At 46.0% G+C, this 17,917-nt stretch overlaps 6 protein-coding genes across 6 annotated transcripts in view; 3 read left to right on the top strand and 3 right to left on the bottom strand.

Moving 5' to 3' along the window:
* The window catches only part of LOC118505311, a 32,434-nt gene extending 28,256 nt beyond the window's left edge, over window positions 1–4,178 (top strand). The window contains exons 3-6 of the mRNA XM_036040949.1: window positions 1,292–1,813; window positions 2,440–2,675; window positions 2,747–2,881; window positions 2,950–4,178. Of these exons, the coding sequence (XP_035896842.1) occupies window positions 1,292–1,813; window positions 2,440–2,675; window positions 2,747–2,881; window positions 2,950–3,127 (1,071 nt within the window). The 3' untranslated portion in view covers window positions 3,128–4,178. The remainder of the gene's footprint in view (window positions 1–1,291; window positions 1,814–2,439; window positions 2,676–2,746; window positions 2,882–2,949) is intronic.
* LOC118505313 overlaps window positions 1–12,004 on the bottom strand; it is a 46,912-nt gene extending 34,908 nt beyond the window's left edge. The window contains exon 1 of the mRNA XM_036040951.1: window positions 11,940–12,004. The gene's annotated coding sequence lies outside the window, so the exon portion shown is untranslated. The remainder of the gene's footprint in view (window positions 1–11,939) is intronic.
* LOC118505310 (tubulin alpha-1 chain) lies at window positions 6,973–9,635 on the top strand. Its single transcript, XM_036040948.1, has 2 exons — window positions 6,973–7,516; window positions 8,115–9,635. The coding sequence occupies exons 1-2, from the start codon at window positions 7,514–7,516 to the stop codon at window positions 9,462–9,464; spliced, it is 1,353 nt and encodes a 450-aa protein (XP_035896841.1). The 5' UTR covers window positions 6,973–7,513; the 3' UTR covers window positions 9,465–9,635.
* On the top strand, window positions 11,627–12,241 carry LOC118505314 (cysteine-rich PDZ-binding protein). The gene is made up of 2 exons (XM_036040952.1): window positions 11,627–11,885; window positions 11,959–12,241. Exons 1-2 carry the CDS (start codon window positions 11,713–11,715, stop codon window positions 12,086–12,088), a joined length of 303 nt encoding a protein of 100 aa, XP_035896845.1. The 5' UTR covers window positions 11,627–11,712; the 3' UTR covers window positions 12,089–12,241.
* LOC118505308 (twinkle protein, mitochondrial) lies at window positions 12,158–14,753 on the bottom strand. Its single transcript, XM_036040945.1, has 3 exons — window positions 13,902–14,753; window positions 13,542–13,839; window positions 12,158–13,463 (listed from the first exon to the last, which is right to left on the bottom strand). Exons 1-3 carry the CDS (start codon window positions 14,496–14,498, stop codon window positions 12,301–12,303), a joined length of 2,058 nt encoding a protein of 685 aa, XP_035896838.1. The 5' UTR covers window positions 14,499–14,753; the 3' UTR covers window positions 12,158–12,300.
* A 146-nt stretch (window positions 14,754–14,899) lies between these two features.
* Window positions 14,900–17,914, bottom strand: LOC118505309 (coatomer subunit delta). The gene is made up of 8 exons (XM_036040947.1): window positions 17,571–17,914; window positions 17,467–17,506; window positions 16,751–17,393; window positions 16,460–16,633; window positions 16,079–16,392; window positions 15,905–16,016; window positions 15,658–15,823; window positions 14,900–15,588 (listed from the first exon to the last, which is right to left on the bottom strand). Exons 1-8 carry the CDS (start codon window positions 17,571–17,573, stop codon window positions 15,460–15,462), a joined length of 1,581 nt encoding a protein of 526 aa, XP_035896840.1. The 5' UTR covers window positions 17,574–17,914; the 3' UTR covers window positions 14,900–15,459.
* Window positions 17,915–17,917: the final 3 nt, after the last annotated feature.

Below are 17,917 nucleotides of genomic sequence, written 5' to 3'. Positions count from 1 at the left end.
AAACCTTCCCCCCCCCCCCCGCCTGTTGATGGGGCGGGAGAATGGAGACGTCGGAGGGTAGAAAAGAGACGGATGCGAATTTGTGTTTGCAAATTTCGAAACAGCCAATCCAAACCCAATACACTGGTTCCGTTAGCTTCGACGTACGGCAAGGGTGTGTTGTGCTGAGGTTATATCGAGCATGGCTTAGTACACAAGCAGCTTTTGGCTTTGTGGCGGTAATAACATGTGTTATGTTTTTAAAAGAACACATTTCTTCGCTTACTGTCGTTCTGTGTTGGGGGTTTTCTTTCGAAAAGCCTCTCGAGCGGAAAAGAGGGAGAATGAATGGGAGATGCGCCCATACATCGCGATTCCGGTGCGGTACTGAATTAAGCAGCCGACATCTGGTATGCTAGTTGTGGGTGAAATTGATGGGTACCTTACATTTAATTTTTGAAATTTAAGCCAGTATTAACGTTGTTCAAAAGTTAACGTAGAATAAAATTATACTTAAAAACAACGAACCAGAACATTGAGCCATGATAAACTGGAGGCTGACATTGATTTATAATTCTCATTGCACTTGAAGAGAAAACTACAAGAACATTCTTCAACATTTTTCTGTTGGGTATTTTTGAATTCAATATACACGTTACTTTGTAATGAACAATTTCATATGAACTCGATGTGAGCGATTCGCCTGGCATTGGGTCCGAGATTGCTACATGCTAGATGAAACCGAAACCCAGATTTTCCTCGTAAGTCTTAGACCTCACTATAACCCAATTTCCACTTCTCCAATTTATGGTTGCCGCTCCCCAATGTGAGCCCATATTCCTGCACTTACCATCGAACCTAATTGAAGTTCGTTCAGATCGTATCAAATTATCAAGCCAGTGGCAGTGGGAGAAAAATGAAATCACTCCCACGGGCGGGGCCTGCCTGCTCGGTCGATTCCTGGCTGGCTTCCTAACCTCAAACATGCAAATCCAATGGTTCCCCCCGACCGTATGCAAGCCAACCGTATGCAGATGATGTATGGTGAAACCGGCTTAATAATGGCTTTAATTTGTACCGAATAATTTCTCACCTTCCTCCCGCTCGCTGGACGTTCACCAACGACGCTCGTGGAAGAAATGTAGGTTAGTGGGTGCGTAAATTAGGAACTTAATGGAGGTAGTTAATCAGCATCAGATTCGTTCTTGGTACAGCGGTACAGCTTGCAACAATCGACCCGTACAATGATCCCTATCGGATGAACGTGGTTGCGATCTTCATTAATCGTGCCTACCGTTTGCACTCATTGCAGATCGAAGACCCGCTCAAGCGGATACAGGAGGAGATCAACGAGGTGACGCGCCGAGAGCAGGAGCTGCGCGAAGGTCACCGGACAGGTTCCGGCGACCGTAACGGCCTGGACCTGAACGATGACAATCTTTCGACGGGCAATTCGGACGATTCGGGACTCTCGCTATCGCCCACACCGGTCCACTCGCCCTCGGTGTCCAATCTGAAGGACAAGCTCGAGCAGAATGGGAAGGAGGTGCACCAGCGGCGCGAGGAAGAGCAACAGCGCCGCGCATTCATTTTACCGAGCCCGAAAACACTAACGCGGGCCCGTTCAACGCCGCAGCTGTTCCACACTTCGACGCCCCCGAGACGCTTCAACCCGAACCCGAACCAGCGCGGCATCATGCAGAAGTTTATCGCTTCACGCGGACGGCTCAGCAAGCTGGTGGCAAACGGTGGTGCCCAGTCCGGACCGGCCGCAAACGTGCCACAGATGATGATGATGACAAACGCCACGAGCACGAAAGCAGATCCGATTGTGGTAGGTTTAATTATTTTATGTGCAAATTTTACGGAGATAAGAGTGGTCCATCGAGCAGATAGAAGAGCAGCTGCTTTGGGTGGAGAATTGGTGGTCTTAATCTACTTATTCTTGGGGTGGAAAATTCGCACCAACGCCATGGTTGTGTTAGGGTTTTGCTTTGGGTGGTCTAGTTTTTATTCGTAAATTAGATCTTTGCCAAGATGAAACGTTAATTAAGTGAAAACGGACGTTTATCTGTGATATAAAATTCCGATGGTAATTCATTTAGGTATCTGTTTGGATCTTAAATTTTAGACATGAATTTTACTTCAAATTAGGCTATCAGCAATTCACATTTAATAATGTCATGAAAGATGTTTTATAGTTCTTGATAGATTAATATCCTACAAATTATGTTTAGCATATACTGTGTATTGCGTATTGCATACCATCAGGCGTCGTTGTACTAAATTTAGTACCAAGCACTGTTTCGCATTTGTTTTGTTTTTTGAATATTTTCTTCATAATTTTGAATGCAATACTATATTTAAACAAAAATGGATTATTTTTTTCTAATACTGATTGTTAATGAGTATACAAAATTAATAAATCCATTAAACCTGCTATTCTGTTCAATTTTTCAGCCTTCGGTCGATCTGAACCGCTCGCACTTGATGATTTTGCCGACGGCCATCTCGACACCACCGGCCATCGAACGTGACTCCAACGGCAAACCCATTCGACGTGGCTATGTTCCGGTCGAGGAGAAGATTCAACGTGAGCTGCGCGATCTTAAGACGCGCGAATGCGAACTAAAGCGAATCCGCAAGCTCAACCGAAACGCTTCTCAGTCAGATCTGTTGGACATGAACTACGACGCGTAAGTGTGCTTACTTGAAGCAAGACGTTCAAGTGGGCCTCATATCACTAAACTCGCTTTCCTTATTCTAGTTTCGAATCGAGCGAGGAACTGTCGGACGAAGACAATACGGATGAACCGATCTATCCGATGGCGCGAAAGCTGCGATCGACCAAATCAATCAGCGAACTCTGTGACGCCCTGACCAACTCTAGTCTTTCGCCGAGGTAAGAGGAAAAATAAAAATAATTCTCAAAAACCTTCCCTAAAACTACAATATGCTTCTCACTTGCAGGGAAACTCCATCACCCCTGTTCGAAAGCCGCACACGACTGGGTAATGGATGTGGCGGTGGAATGCGACCAGCAATGTCCTTGGCGCAGCTGTGCGATCTAGACCCACAGGAGGCACCTTCCTCACACAAGCTGATTGCCCAATGGGAAAGTCTGATCCAGCAGAAACAGCAGCGATAGAGCGTGTGATAGACATGCATCCTGAGAATGGCACGACTCTGATGCTCCTGGCGCGGTAGAAATCGCGCTAAATACTAGAGGGTGACTGGACGGTGCGCGGTGCAGCAGTCTACCCGAAGCGGAAAGTTAACTAATTTAATGTGATTTTTGTTTCGTTTTGTTTGGTTGCTTACAGCTGCCTTTTTCCAAGATTATGACCAAACATAAAAGTTAGTCGGGGCCGGATTTTTATGCTTCCTTTTCCTTCAAATATCCATCCTTTTTTTTTTGTTCTTGCTTACTCAGTACTGTTCCATGCATAAAAAAAACTTTGTACTCCAATTGGTGGTGTTTTACCCCGAATAACATACTTTTTGGATTAATTTATTTGTTGCTTATCAGAAATTGCATTGCCCCCGTTGTGCGAAAGACTAGCCGTAGTGAGACAAGCGAGAAAAGAGTTTTTTTAGATGTGGAAATATACACACACACACAAAATTACAATTCAAAGTTTATCAACGAAATATAAAAATTGCTGCTACGTTGCAGAAACCTGTAACGGTCTCTGTAAGGCATTGAAGCTTCCAACAACATGCTATACCAATCGGGGACTCATGCTTGAACGCATCAAAGTAGGCTCAAACTTATCATAAGACACCGGTAGTCGATAGTGGCTTGTATTATATACTGATCGTCATGTTGTTAGCATTACGCACAAGGTAAACATAGAAATTTAGGATCGGTTAAATGCTAAACCAACCGAGAGGGGTTGGGAAAGAATAGACGGTTTACGCTGGAAACACGCCCGGTAAGCTAGCAAGGACAAAATGTTCGCTACGGTATGCCGCTACATTAAGCAACGGTAGGCATTTTTTATTCATCAGCGAGATTATTTAGCGTCCATGTATGTGTGCGGATGTATGTATCCTAACGTTATATGCTTAATGTGTTTATATTTATGTGTTTCCTTTTTTTCGTTTTTTTTTTTTGCTTCCCATCACTGAATTGTCGATTTGTTACAAACGGACACATTCAAGCGAGGAGAATAAAATAAAATTTATTGAAAATAAAACCGCGTTTAAAGTATGCTAACGAAATGGTGTGTGTGTATTCTAATGGATGGTAGGTATACGATTTGTGGGGAAAATATTTATAACAATTACAACAAATATAATGTATGGAAACGAAAGTCTTATTCAATATTTGCCTTAATTACTAATAAGGAGGAGTAACCTTTGGGATATGACATAATATACATATAATACGTTTCGGTAAGACAGACCATTCTGCAACGTATGAATTGAGTGGGCACAGTGGGATAGAGTAGCCATGGAGAAATCTACGCATCGCGAGGCGCGTGAACCTCTTCTGGATCCTCTCGATCCTCTGCATAAAGGTGACTCCATCTGGTTCAGACAGAATTGGTCTCGAATTTCTGACGTTATCCTGGCAATGAAACCCAGTGCAGATTTACCAATAAAATAAATAAAATAGGACTCAATGCACTGCCCTGAGGAACTCCAGAAAGACCCAAGAATGGTGTGGACTACGTATGTTCCAATCGGACTGCATAAGAGCGATTTAATAAAAACGATCTCAACAAGTACAGAATTGGTCTCCCAAAGCCGAGTTTTTCAAATATAAGATTGTGGGGCAAGCTATCAAAAGCTCTGAAGTCCACTTGACGTATTCAAGCAATGTTCGACGTAACTTTGGACACGAAACGAACGGGGTTTGTCGACGTTGAGCGTTCTTGGCATAAAACCATGCTGATTCCAACAGATTCAAACACTTTGATCATCGCAGAAAAGGATACTGACACCACGAGAATGAGAAGCGATAGAACAATCACCTTTTTTAAGATTTTTTAGGAGTTCAAAGAAAATTGAGGTTTGAAATTTCTTCAGCAACTTTGGAACGTACTAAATTAGATCAGGCCGAAAAACAAACTTATTTTTAAAGGCTTTTCTATGTATTCCATTCATTATGGATTCTGTTTTTTTATTAGTCCACTTGGTGACGGCCGTATATTTTATCGACTATACTTAATACTAACAGAATAATTCATGGATGTATGCTATTTGGGTAGGGGACATTTCCTTCTCCTGCCATTGAAATGCACCTTATCCCGGGTGAACTCGGTAGAGGATGGGGAGTTCCGCAGGTAAAGTGGGAATCGGGAGCGTCGTCAGGTTGTCGTCACGTGTTTTCGGGAATTTGAAGGCACCGTCCTCTGCGAGCGTTGGGGCGGTCCGGTGGCCGAGGCGACAGCGGCGTCTAAACACGAGGGCAGGGTCTTCACATGATTCAAATCCCATCCAGACCGCCTCCCCCCGTATGTAAGGCTGACTACTTTACTACGGGTAAAATTAAGTCACAGAAAGCCAAAAAAGGCAGGCCGAGACCTCTCGAGGTTGTATTGCCAAGGGAGAAGAAGAAGAAGCCCTCTGCGTCGAACTCCCTCGATGAAGCTTCGAATCTCCTAACCGTTTGTTCCGGATTGCGTGCTGATGTCGTCACTGACGACCAGCCCGCCGGCAGTATGTCTGGGTTCGTGGACCATTACAGCTTAGTTGACCCATCGTGGTAGTAGCACACACACTCCGCCGGCAGTATGTCCGCCAATAGCGACCACAAGTCTCTTGAGTACTGCCTAGACACCAGCTTAGGCCAAAAATGTGACTATGAACTCTGCAGAAGATCGACAATGAACAAGGATAGAGAAGAATTATAAGTGGATGTCTGTGACTGCAAACTTTTCAAATGGAAAATTTCTTTACTTGAATCTCGGTTGGTCAATTATTACCTTTTAAAGCCAACATCCAATTCCAATCCAATCTGCTTTGTTGCTACCAATAATCTAACAAGTTTGGCTGTACCAAATAATCACGAAACGTTTTGTGTTTTAAAACAATCAAACAAACAATTCAATGCAATCCAAATAAATAAAATTATTTTAGCCACATTTTTTTTTGGCCAGTCGTAAACATACTGGAAAGAATTTAACATCTCACCTCATCACAGTCTAGCAAATTGTTTCTGAAATTTTGTATAAGTACTAGATTTTTTTGGAATAATATTTTTCACATTGTTTGGTAAGCTCCCAAAAACGTATAAGAAAAAAATAAAAAAATAATAAATAAAAATAAATAAAAAGAAGGAAACCCCGCTAAAAATATTCAAACATTTTTTTAGTGTAATTATTAGTTGTTGACAAAAAAATGGCAATCCTGACCCATGACTGACCCCTGCACGGATGATTATTCGAGATGTAACACCATGTAACGTTTTAGAGCAAGAAAATAAAAAAGAAATTTAGAATACATCATTTTTGGCCTGGCCGTATTGCTGAACAGATATCGTGGACAATGTTATGGATAAGTAGAATTTGAAGTAAATGGAAAAATAAACAATCAAAATGTTCTGCAATTTACTATCTAAGAGCAAATCAGTCAGTATAATAAGGTTAATAATTTAAAATTACTTTAATTTAAAACATTTGACAATAAAAACCAGAACAAGAGGACAGGTTTGAATTTCGACGTCACGTGGAAAATCTGATACAGCAAAGGCGTCGAACCTAGAAACCCGAAAGCGGTAATTATATTTTATTATACGAAATGAGTATAATATTACGTTTTTCGCAAGGAAACTTTTTATGCAATTCAGGACGTAAATATATTAAGTTGTGATGCGAGCAATTTAATATTATTACAATAAATTTTGTTTTTAATTTTTAACCCGTTGTTTATAAACACCCTGTGTGGCTTCTTCATTTTAATCTCTCGAGAGAAAGCGCTCATGCTGCGAGAGCGACACGTTGCTAGCCTCCCCTGCTTGGAGAGCATGCTGACTTACTCCACGTGTCTTAAGTGGGCAACTACAGTATAACAATTCCATCCATATCATACATAAAATTTGCCCAAAAATAAATTCGCCAAATAAAAAAACCATATTACCGACCTGGTAAACAGTACGATCTTCGCCTCGTACACGCTTCATTGAGCAAAGCAGCATCATCATCGGAGCGAAGCGGAAATAAACCTCTCCCTCGCGTAATTGCTTTTGCTGCACAAAACAGCCCCCCAACATACACGAGGGGGCTGTGTACTAGGACAGAACGAGACAACGCGACGGATGCACCCGAAGCGGAAAGAGCGAGCAAAAGCAACTGCGTCTCCATGGATGGGTGCGGCGACTGCGCGTAACTGTTGATTTTCTTCTCACCTCAGCAACCCGGGAGGAAGCTTATAAAACCAGGCACCAGCGGCACCGGACGAGCATTCTCTCATCGGTTTGGAAAGCATCCTGAACAGCTTTTACCAAGCGCGAGGAACCGTTACAGTCGTGTACCCAACAGTTTTGTGAATTTTGTGTGTGTAGCTGCCAGCATTTCAACTCTTCAACATGGTAAGTGGAGCTTGTGCTTGGTCTGTGTGCAGTGACGAGATCAAATTCAAGAAGCGATTTGGATCGAGGGCGGTGATTGAAATCTTCCCTCACAGATTCAGTTGCCGGAGGAAAGTCCGAAATCGGTTCTTTCTTAAGCAGAGTGTAAGAAGTTATCAGAAGAACTTTGTTGCACAACTTCTTTATTCGAAAGTAGAGTTTAACATCCAAATGGACTTGCCACGTGAGAGATTCATCCTACTTCACTGCCAAATCCCCATTGCTTCAGCAGAAAGTGCCTACTAAGATTGCTCTCCGAAACCGAAACGAATGCATCTTCCGTTGAGAAAGTGCCGTTACCCTTTCCGATTGTTCCACGCGAAGTTCCCACACTCCCACTGGCCTTTGTACACGCAAATCCCCTTTATGCTTTCGTGGCACTTTTCTCTTTTCCACCGAATTTCTCCTTTCACCTAGCGTGAGATCGTCCATCATTTCGTTTCGGTTCACTGGACGAAGCATGATCGTAGTGAAGCGTAGGAAAACCAAATGCCCTATTTCTGGTTGCCTTTCCGATATCATTAACATTCCATTCCTTTCGGACGTTTTCTCTTTGCAGCGTGAGTGCATTTCCGTACACGTTGGACAGGCCGGTGTGCAGATCGGTAATGCCTGCTGGGAGCTGTACTGTCTGGAGCATGGCATCCAACCGGACGGTCAGATGCCGTCGGACAAGACCATCGGCGGTGGAGACGATTCGTTCAACACCTTCTTCTCGGAGACCGGTGCCGGCAAGCATGTGCCGCGTGCCGTCTTCGTCGATCTGGAACCGACGGTAGTGGATGAGGTGCGTACCGGTACGTACCGCCAGCTGTTCCACCCGGAGCAGCTGATCACCGGCAAGGAGGACGCCGCGAACAACTACGCCCGTGGTCACTATACCATCGGCAAGGAGATCGTCGATCTGGTGCTGGACCGCATCCGCAAGCTGGCCGACCAGTGCACGGGTCTGCAGGGTTTCCTGATCTTCCACTCGTTCGGTGGCGGTACCGGTTCCGGATTCACCTCGCTGCTGATGGAGCGTCTGTCGGTCGATTATGGCAAGAAGTCGAAGCTCGAGTTTGCCATCTACCCGGCGCCGCAGGTTTCGACGGCCGTCGTGGAACCGTACAACTCGATCCTGACCACGCACACCACGCTGGAACACTCGGACTGCGCGTTCATGGTCGACAACGAGGCCATCTACGACATCTGCCGCCGCAACCTGGACATCGAGCGACCGACCTACACCAACCTGAACCGTCTGATCGGTCAGATCGTGTCGTCGATCACTGCCTCGCTCCGGTTCGATGGTGCCCTGAACGTCGACCTGACGGAGTTCCAGACGAATCTGGTACCGTACCCGCGTATCCACTTCCCGCTCGTTACCTACGCACCGGTCATCTCGGCGGAGAAGGCCTACCACGAGCAGCTGTCGGTGTCGGAGATCACCAACGCTTGCTTCGAGCCGGCCAACCAGATGGTGAAGTGTGATCCGCGCCACGGCAAGTACATGGCCTGCTGTATGCTGTACCGGGGTGATGTGGTGCCGAAGGACGTTAACGCGGCCATCGCCACCATCAAGACCAAGCGCACGATTCAGTTCGTGGACTGGTGTCCGACCGGTTTCAAGGTTGGCATCAACTATCAGCCACCGACCGTCGTGCCGGGTGGTGATCTGGCCAAGGTGCAGCGTGCCGTGTGCATGTTGTCCAACACGACCGCCATCGCGGAGGCGTGGGCCCGTCTCGATCACAAGTTCGATCTGATGTACGCCAAGCGTGCGTTCGTCCACTGGTACGTCGGCGAGGGTATGGAGGAGGGTGAGTTCTCGGAGGCGCGTGAAGATTTGGCCGCCCTCGAGAAGGATTACGAAGAGGTCGGCATGGATTCGGGCGATGGCGAAGGTGAGGGTGCTGAAGAGTACTAGGCGGACAGATCTGCAGTGCAGCTCCCTGCCAATGAGTCGAGCTTCGATCCGAAGACGAAATGCCGGTTTTCTCCATTTTGAAGCACAAATTCAAAATTCCCAGAAGAAGTTGGTGTGCATTTTAAACTAATTTATTATCTGTTCACGCAATAAACATGCCCATAAAAGCAATGCTCTCACGTGTTTCTTGTCTGTTTTTGGGTTAATTTACATTGCATAATTTGATGGAGAGAGTATTTCAAAATTTTCATGTTTTTTCCTCAGGGAATAACTCCCTCATTGATATTCCTAGAAACAAAACACAAGGCTGGGTGCCGAATCCGAATCGATCGATCGCCTTCTTCAGTGAACCGTGAAGTCAGAATTTTTAATACCGCTCTAAAGCTGCACAACAAACAAACACACACCTACAAACCACTTAATTTCAACTGACGTAATCGTCAATACCGTTGTCAGATTGGTTGCGCCAAAGCCGCCCGACCGTCCACATGTTTCCCATGTTCCAGGTTCTTCCGTGTTCTACCTTAATTTTTCAGCTAAAAACCCATCGACCCAAGCGCTGACATCAGTGAAAAGGGAGCGACGACAGGTTTCGGTGTCATTCGCCCATCGCGTGCAGGAATATTCAATTTTTCACACGCATATGGCGAAAGGATGGCGCCCCATTTATTCAGCGCCCGGAACGGTTTCCACTCCCCCATTTGCTTCCGGTCTTGTTTGCTGCAGCTTATTTGTTGTACCTTTCTTCCTTTGCGCTAGGGACACAATGACACAATGTTAACTGTATCCTGCGGAGTGAGGAATGTGTGGCTACACGCTTTGTTGGATCAATTTAAGGCCAATGTACTCGACCAACGTGAAGACAAGTTGTTGGGTTAAAAAGACACCCCCAGATGGGTACCAGATGGTAGACAGGTGAGGTTTGGTTGGCTAAACGGTTGGTTGGAAAATAATTGCTCCTTCGGGTTTCTTCAAATTCTAACGATTGGTTGGCGTCTTTGCAATTGAGCGATGTCAGTGAAGACAGCTAGGCTTAATTTCCGACCGAACTCTTGTGTTTTCGATATGAAGCAAAGTCATTCATGGTTGAATCACATCAATCGCCGCCGCCTACTACTACTACTGCTGCTAGACAACCTTATTATGCATGGCAACCACGAAGATCGTAGGACGTTGACCAGTCACTTCCCAATGTTTAATACGCTTTTCTGTTCGCGTATAAGTTACTGCGGAAGAAGATTTCTTCCTGCTTTCAGTTTCTCTCCCCACCTCAATCGGGATCGGTGTGGGGTATTTTCAAAGCATTATTTTTAGCCAGTGCAGACGAGAATGCATTTTGGAAGGCGTCGAAACACGAGCATTGAGGCACGTGCAGCATCGGAGTTTCCCGACACACCGATACGATGCGTTTGGTCGTAAAGCTAAAAATAGACCATTTCTGCTTCTTAAATAGGAGAAAAAAGATTTCCATCGAGTGAGATGGATTGGTAACGCTGATAAAAGGAAGAAAGCCGCATATTTTTAGAACTCATATAAACTCTTCCTTCTATGGCTACAATCTGGAGAGGTCTTAGTCTACCATGTCTGGCTTTATTTATTTATTATTACGGTCAGACGCCTTATTGTCACATTTCTGGCTTTAACGACTTTTTTTTCAGTAACAGAACAATCAATCCTGTATGTGCGGAACGGTCAAGATGGGATCCGATATCCGGTTCGAACGTGTGGACAGAGCAGGCTCCACTACCACCACGACCACCTTACCGCTGTTATTCATAAAACAGCTACAGATTAAACATTAGTTGGTATTCACCATGTGTTTGGGCCCCTATATAACCATTTACAGAAATATAAAATGAAATTGGTCAAATAAACATGTCTGTCCAGTTAGTGTTTGTTAGGATTTTCGTATGAGTCACCCTGTGGGCTAAAACCAGAAACGTCAAATCGATTATTTCCAATCAGTGGTATGCAACCAAAAATCAGTATAGATTCTATACCTTTATTAGAAATACTTGAATAAATCAGATTAAATAATTTCAATTAAATAAGAAAATAGTCCCAATTTTCGTAAAAACCCATGATAAGCTTCAATACACAGTAAGACTAAAGAAATTCGTTTTTAAATGCAAATTATCGTAATATTACGATTTCTCACCCCTGCCGTAAACAAAACAACTTCAACTTCGCAACCAAACGTTCCAAAGGCGCACTTTTCAGTGCGCTTTAACTTTACTCGCGCTCTAAAATGGTTTGCGAAAAGTGTGAAAAGAAGCTGGGCAAGGTGATCACTCCCGATCCATGGAAGGCGGGTGCCAGAAACACCACCGAGGGTGGCGGTAGAAAGATCAACGAGAACAAAGCACTTTCAAGCGCCAAGCTACGATACAATCCCATGGCTGGAAACTTCGCACCCTGCCGGTAGGTGAAAATCTTCTATCCACTAGGTAGATTTTAAACGAACTATGCACTTACCTTACAATACGCCTTGCAGAATATGCAAGCAGAAAATTCACCAAGCCGGATCACATTACTGTCAGCAGTGCGCGTACAAAAAGGGAATCTGTGCGATGTGCGGCAAGAAGCTGTTGGATGTGAAAAATTATCGACAATCGTCTACGTAGAAACGAGCATTCACGTACACGCACACACGCGATCGGATGTCCATCTACTCTGCATTCACACTTGATGGAGATAATTTTACCTCTGTATATTTATGACTCACTGTACTCTTGGCCGATGAAATGCAATCTGTTTCGAAACGGGTTCAAACTACACTACACACTATCTTTCTGTACACTGGGTTGGTGGTGGTGGTGTTTCTTCTTGCAACACACTAGAACGCTCTCCTTACCGTCCGATCAATCGGTTCGCTGGCGGGTGCTTCTGTGGCTCCACCACCATCATCACCACCTTCCGGTTTCTTCTTGCGCTGAGCGTAACTAAGGCTTGCCTTATCGAAATCGAGCGGCATTATACCGAGATCACCGCTGTACCGATTCTTAGCTATCTGCAGATACTTCTTACCCCTTACCGACGTCAACCGTTTGTCCTGTATGATCAACACATTGTCCGCTTCCTGGGATGCTTTCGCACCGCCAAAGATGGAGCTTGTCGTCAGCTCGTCCGTATCTCGCTCCTTCCGCGGATGGATCACCAGCGTCACGTGACAGTTGCGCCTGGTGGCAAACGTTCGGAATGCGGCTATAATTGCGTCCTGCTTCCAGTACCGATCCAGATGCTTCGTCTCGTCCAGCACACCCATCATGAACTGCAGATTGTCGATGATCACGTGCTGGATGTCGTGCACGTACTGTGCGTGCTCGATCGCTTCCATCACGATCTTGATCGGTTGCTGCCCGTGGAAGGTCATGAAGTAGATGGGCAAACGTTCGAAAGCATCTGCCCACTGCTCAAAATCTGCCAGGTTCTCGTCCAGCGGACGGCCTACCATTTGTCGGAGCAGCGTTACGGCGAGTCGCGTATTTCGAATCTCGAACGATCCCCACAGCGTGGAAACTCCCTGCTGCGCCAGATCGAGCGAATAGTCCGACATGAAGGTTGTCTTACCACATCCAGTTGGCCCAGTCAGTACGGTTAGCTCTCCCTTACGGTGACCCTTAAGAAGCTTATTGAGCGTAGGATAGCGTTTCCATTTAACACCCTGCACTTTGTCAATGTTCTGCAAATCGCTCAGCACGTCTTGGCGCAGCGCTCGGAACGTGGTGATGGATTGATGTAGGATGGGTTGTGCTTTCGCCAGGATTGCCTTCGGTTCCGTTGCTTCTTCCAGCAGCGCTTTATACGGCGTAGGATGGTGGTCCGTAGGACGCACAAACATACACCTTCGTTCGTCCAACTTTTTGGCAAAGTTGCGAGCCGTATCCCAGCCAGCTGTGTCGTAGTTGAACCATAGCGTAAGTCGCTGAAAACGATCCAAACCGGGCAAACACTGTTGGGGGAGCGTTTTTAGTCCATGAGGAAGACATACGGCCGTTGCTGTCGAGGAAAAAGAATAAGAGTTAGCTAGTTAGCGTTCGATTGCTTATTACGATTTGTAGAGAAAAAAAAACTTACCATTGAGCTTCACACTGCCTAGCGCGAGTAGATCAAGCACATTAAGTACGAGTATGGCATTAATTTGGCTTTGGTCTTTGGCCTTCGTTCCCGCGTTGGACGGGGAGCATCTTAGGTAAATGAGCCCGCTGGCATTCGCTTCCGGTACAGTGCGCTCACAAATTTCTCCGTCCGACCCCACGTGTAGCTTCTTGTAGCCGATTGTGCGATGTTCAACATCTACCATCGGTATGAAGAGTTCATGATTTTCACGGTGCCAATGAGCTTTCACGTTCACTAATGCCTCAGGAATTATATTCTACAAGAGTTTTGTTGTTTAACAACGTTTTTTTATGGTGTCTTCTAAAACAATGCATTTACCTCCAACTGCAGACACCGTATAACATCGCGTGCGCCTTCGAGCGAATCCACCGGCACTGTATCCCCAGGAACGGGACACACCACACCCACGTGCTCGAGCTTCAGCTCCAAAAAAGCATCCCTCAGTTTCCGCAGCTCTTGTACCGTTTTCGGTGCACGACTGTACGGTGGGAAGAACTTCTCTATGTGATCCCATCGGCCAAGATACTGGCAGGACGAGCACGTGAAATTGCCCGTCGTTTTGTTAACGAATATCTTCGACCGGACCGTGTCGGTAGCGACTTTGCCCTCCACACCCGGTACGATATGGCACACCGGACAGACGGTTTGAATACAGGTAGGACCTTCGAAGCTTTCGCCCAGCATCGCACTGGCGCCTTTGATTGTTTTCTTCATCTGGTACAGCGAAACTGTTACCGGCTTTTGTCCGTCATCGGGTGGATGATGTGCATCGGAGCTAAAGCTCCGCCCGACTGCCATTCCACAGAACGGCGTAACATTGTAGTCGAGGGAGTTGGCGTTTTGATTACCGCTCGCACCTCGATGCAATCGATTGAATGCCTTGGTGTAGGAACATAACAAACGCTTCACAAGCATTACGCACAAACATCACAATTTGCGGATGATTTATAAGAAAAAAAAAACCGGTTCACTCCGAATAACTTCTTTTTATCGAAACATAGTTTGTTGCAATCCTATTTCATAACATTGTTCTTGTGACGGTGGAAGGCAAAATGCAAATCCCCACGAGCAAAGACAATAAAGAGATGCTGGAAAATAACCGCGTAATAAAAATGCTTGAAAATAGGGTTATGTTATTGTTTTGATTTGGCTGTCAAGGTGTCTATAGATGAGATGGGGCGTTCCGTTTATGCTCACCTCAGCGCTGAACAAGCTACGTAGAGGATAAGGTGTGGATTTGTTCGATTCGATCGTTATCGAATTTCTCCGGAAAAGCGTGAGCTTTTCGCCCAGAATTATTCTAACGCATTTTAAAGCACGCTTCTTCGTAGTTAATTTACGTTTATTCACCGTTTGGATGTTTGGATTACTCTTCTTTTTGTTTTCTCCCATATGCTCGTAATTAATAGTTCGCCATCTTACAGCTTTGCTAACGTAGAATGTTTCCCACCGTGGGCGGGTTGCGTATTTGATTGGTTGTTTAAAAAAATGCTACACACCAACAGGGGAGGAGGCATAATATGCGTTTTTAAAAAAGAAAATCAAGGTAAAAATCAACGAAAACGTATGAATCCTTCGCCGGTAGCGCAACGGATGGGGAAGATGAATTCACTCCGCTACTACTACTATCCGTGCACTCGTGTGCACAGGCACTGCATATTTCGCTACGGACGTACGCTTACCTCTATAAACAGCTGACCCTTTCACTATGTAACTCTCTCCCTCCGTTCTGTACTGTGGAATTGCGGCATCGTAAGAGAAGCAGAAATATAATGATATACATATTCACGTAAACACAACCACAACTTCCACGCTTGAGGGATGCGGCGGTGTATCCCCCCACCCCCCCCTCGTCGACGCACGTTCGGTTGCCGATTTACACTATTTCAAACTTATCCGTATAGAAAACTGTTTCGGCCGAGAACTTCACATCGCTACCGTCCTCTACCAGCATTACTTTAGCGGGTGCTAGCTCGGCATAGGGAATTTTGGACGAGAATGTTACCTAGGGTGCGAAAACAAATCCAATTAATAAACGGAAACGGTGGAGGATGATCGCGATTGCACGACTTACATCGAGCGGGAAAAAGTCACCCGGAATGGAGCTGGGTACGCTGAACTCCATCGAGCCCTGTTTGCTGGAAGCATCAATGACCGGCAGATTCCACAGCAGCTGATTCTTTCGCGAATCGTGATTGTAGTCACCATCGCACTCGGCAATCGACGGTGTAATACCCATGCTGAAATTGACGTGGCGGATAAGGAAAATCCAATGAGTACCACAATGTAAATCAGTCTTCCGGTCGAACGCTGATACTTACGGTAGTGGAATCGTAATGCAAACATCCTGCAACTCCAATCGAGTATGCTCCAGCTCGTACTCAATATTCACGTCACAACCGCCCTCTGCATTTTCCGATGGCCAACAGTTAACTGTTGGATACGAAAGCCGTGTTAGATGAACCCCTCGCAATGCATTTCATCAGTCTACTTACTAGTCAACGGTACGGCGGACTCGTCCTGCGTCTGATAGCGCCACTTCAAAACACCTACGTCCGTGTTCAGCGGGAATGGTTTGGCCGGATTTTTCAACCCAATCTGATTCGCGCTTCGGAATAGCTCTTTGTCCACGTTCGGATGCGTCTGCAGTTGAATGCCGCGCTGATCCGTATTATCCAGCTGCACCTTAATACGGCCGTACTTTTCGTCCGATATGCGCAACGACAGCAATCCGGACAGTTCGAACGTTTGCAGTCCACCGTCGCGCCCGATACGAATCACCACCTTATCCTCCATGCGCAAATGCACACTGTAAGAGATGGAAGCAACATTAGATTAGACGCTGCACCACAAAACTCAAATGCAGCATTGCTTACGAATCCATCGGCACATCCGAGACAGGCTTCGCTTTGGCAGACGCCGATGAGGCCACGGTGGGCAATGGGGTAGAAACCACCTTTTCTCCTTCGTTCTTGAGCTGATCTACGAATGTGTCGGCATCGCGTGATTTGCCACCCAGTTTGAGCGCATTACGTGGTGCGGTTGATTTACTGCAAAGAAACCGATCCCTTTTATTGCTTGATACAAAATGATGCTTTCCAGATTATGGCGGAAACAGATGTTTTTAGGAAAATGAGAAAACAATCTGCCATTTGCCCCATACTTACGCGGCAGCTGGTGCTGGTTTGCTTATTTCAGCGATGTTGGCAGACGGCGTGCTAAGCGAAGAAATGCTATCACTTGATATGCCGCCACTGCTGCCGAAGCTGTTGCCGAAGCCACCGGCGGGACCACTGCCGCCACCACCACCCCGGCCACCCGATTGACCCTTCTTCATCTCCATGCGCTGACGCTGCAGTTCCTTCGCACGTTCACGCATCTTTTGCTTCGCCTCCCGTTCCTGCGTTTGCCGAACCGCCTGGTACACCTTCTCCTCGTGCGAATCCATCTCGACGAACGTTTTAATCTGCGCCAGGTTGACGCTCTCCCGATAGCCCAGCGCAACGATCTCATCGAACGCGAAGATCAAATCGAACGCATTCTCGATGATTTCCTTCTCCTCCAGCGAACGGCAGTACTCGGGAATCACCTTCGAGAACAGGCGCAGCGTTTCGAGATCCTCCAGGATGTTACTTGCCTTGGTGGTGATGAGCAGCATGTATAGCTTTTCCAGCGGCTGGTATACGTAGCGCACGGAATCCGTTTCGACGAATGTGTGCTGCTTACCGGAAGTCATTAGCTTCGGAAACGCGGCCAGCAGTCCTTCGATGCGGGCCTTCGTCATCTCTACAAACTGCCGGGAAACGATTGCTGTGGCGAGAAGGAAAACAAATTGAGCATCCACCATTCCAAGATAAGAAGCTAGTATGGGAAGGAAACATACTTTTCCCCGCTTTCGTACACACGGCGGCTGCTATTAACACCTGCAAGCAAAAGGAACCGGGAGCTGTGTAAATTGCGTAAACCACAGTAACTAAAGTATAATACCATTTTGAATGCCCAAATACACTCCTTTTCGTCCGAGAGAAGAGTCACCCGCTGGCAAGTGTTTTGTACAGCAATTAGTGTGTGTGATTCCGGCTGACGTGTGAGCTAGTGACGTGAGCCTCCCCCCTGGATGCGATCAGTGAAACCCGAAAATTCCAGCAAAACACCCGACACTATGTTACAAATAATGAACTGCACTTCACAATCGAACCATTTTTTAACGCGTTCAACGGAGGTGGTTTTATAAGGGATATCTGGAGTAGAATCCTTGCAGGAACAAAATAGGATCAGCCTACCGATATATTCACAACAAATTGTGGCAAAGAATCTAACTCGTCAAACCGGGT

The sequence above is a fragment of the Anopheles stephensi genome, chromosome 2 (assembly GCF_013141755.1).
Source record: "Anopheles stephensi strain Indian chromosome 2, UCI_ANSTEP_V1.0, whole genome shotgun sequence".
Taxonomy (NCBI): domain Eukaryota; kingdom Metazoa; phylum Arthropoda; class Insecta; order Diptera; family Culicidae; genus Anopheles; species Anopheles stephensi.
This window is presented reverse-complemented; position numbering and strand designations above follow the sequence as displayed.

Bases quoted from the DNA above. Each gene is read 5' to 3' on its own strand.
- LOC118505314 (XM_036040952.1), top strand. From the start codon at position 11,713: ATGGTTTGCGAAAAGTGTGAAAAGAAGCTGGGCAAGGTGATCACTCCC. The intron at 11,886-11,958 runs GTAGGTGAAAAT...TACGCCTTGCAG, and splicing joins GGAAACTTCGCACCCTGCCG to AATATGCAAGCAGAAAATTC.
- LOC118505309 (XM_036040947.1), bottom strand. The intron at 16,634-16,750 runs GTAAGTATGGGG...GTTTCTTTGCAG, and splicing joins AAACCAGCACCAGCTGCCGC to TAAATCAACCGCACCACGTA. The intron at 15,824-15,904 runs GTAAGTATCAGC...CGTCAATTTCAG, and splicing joins TGCATTACGATTCCACTACC to CATGGGTATTACACCGTCGA.
- LOC118505308 (XM_036040945.1), bottom strand. From the start codon at position 14,498: ATGCTTGTGAAGCGTTTGTTATGTTCCTACACCAAGGCATTCAATCGA. The intron at 13,840-13,901 runs GTAAATGCATTG...AAACTCTTGTAG, and splicing joins TACGGTGTCTGCAGTTGGAG to AATATAATTCCTGAGGCATT. The intron at 13,464-13,541 runs GTAAGTTTTTTT...TTTCCTCGACAG, and splicing joins AGGCAGTGTGAAGCTCAATG to CAACGGCCGTATGTCTTCCT.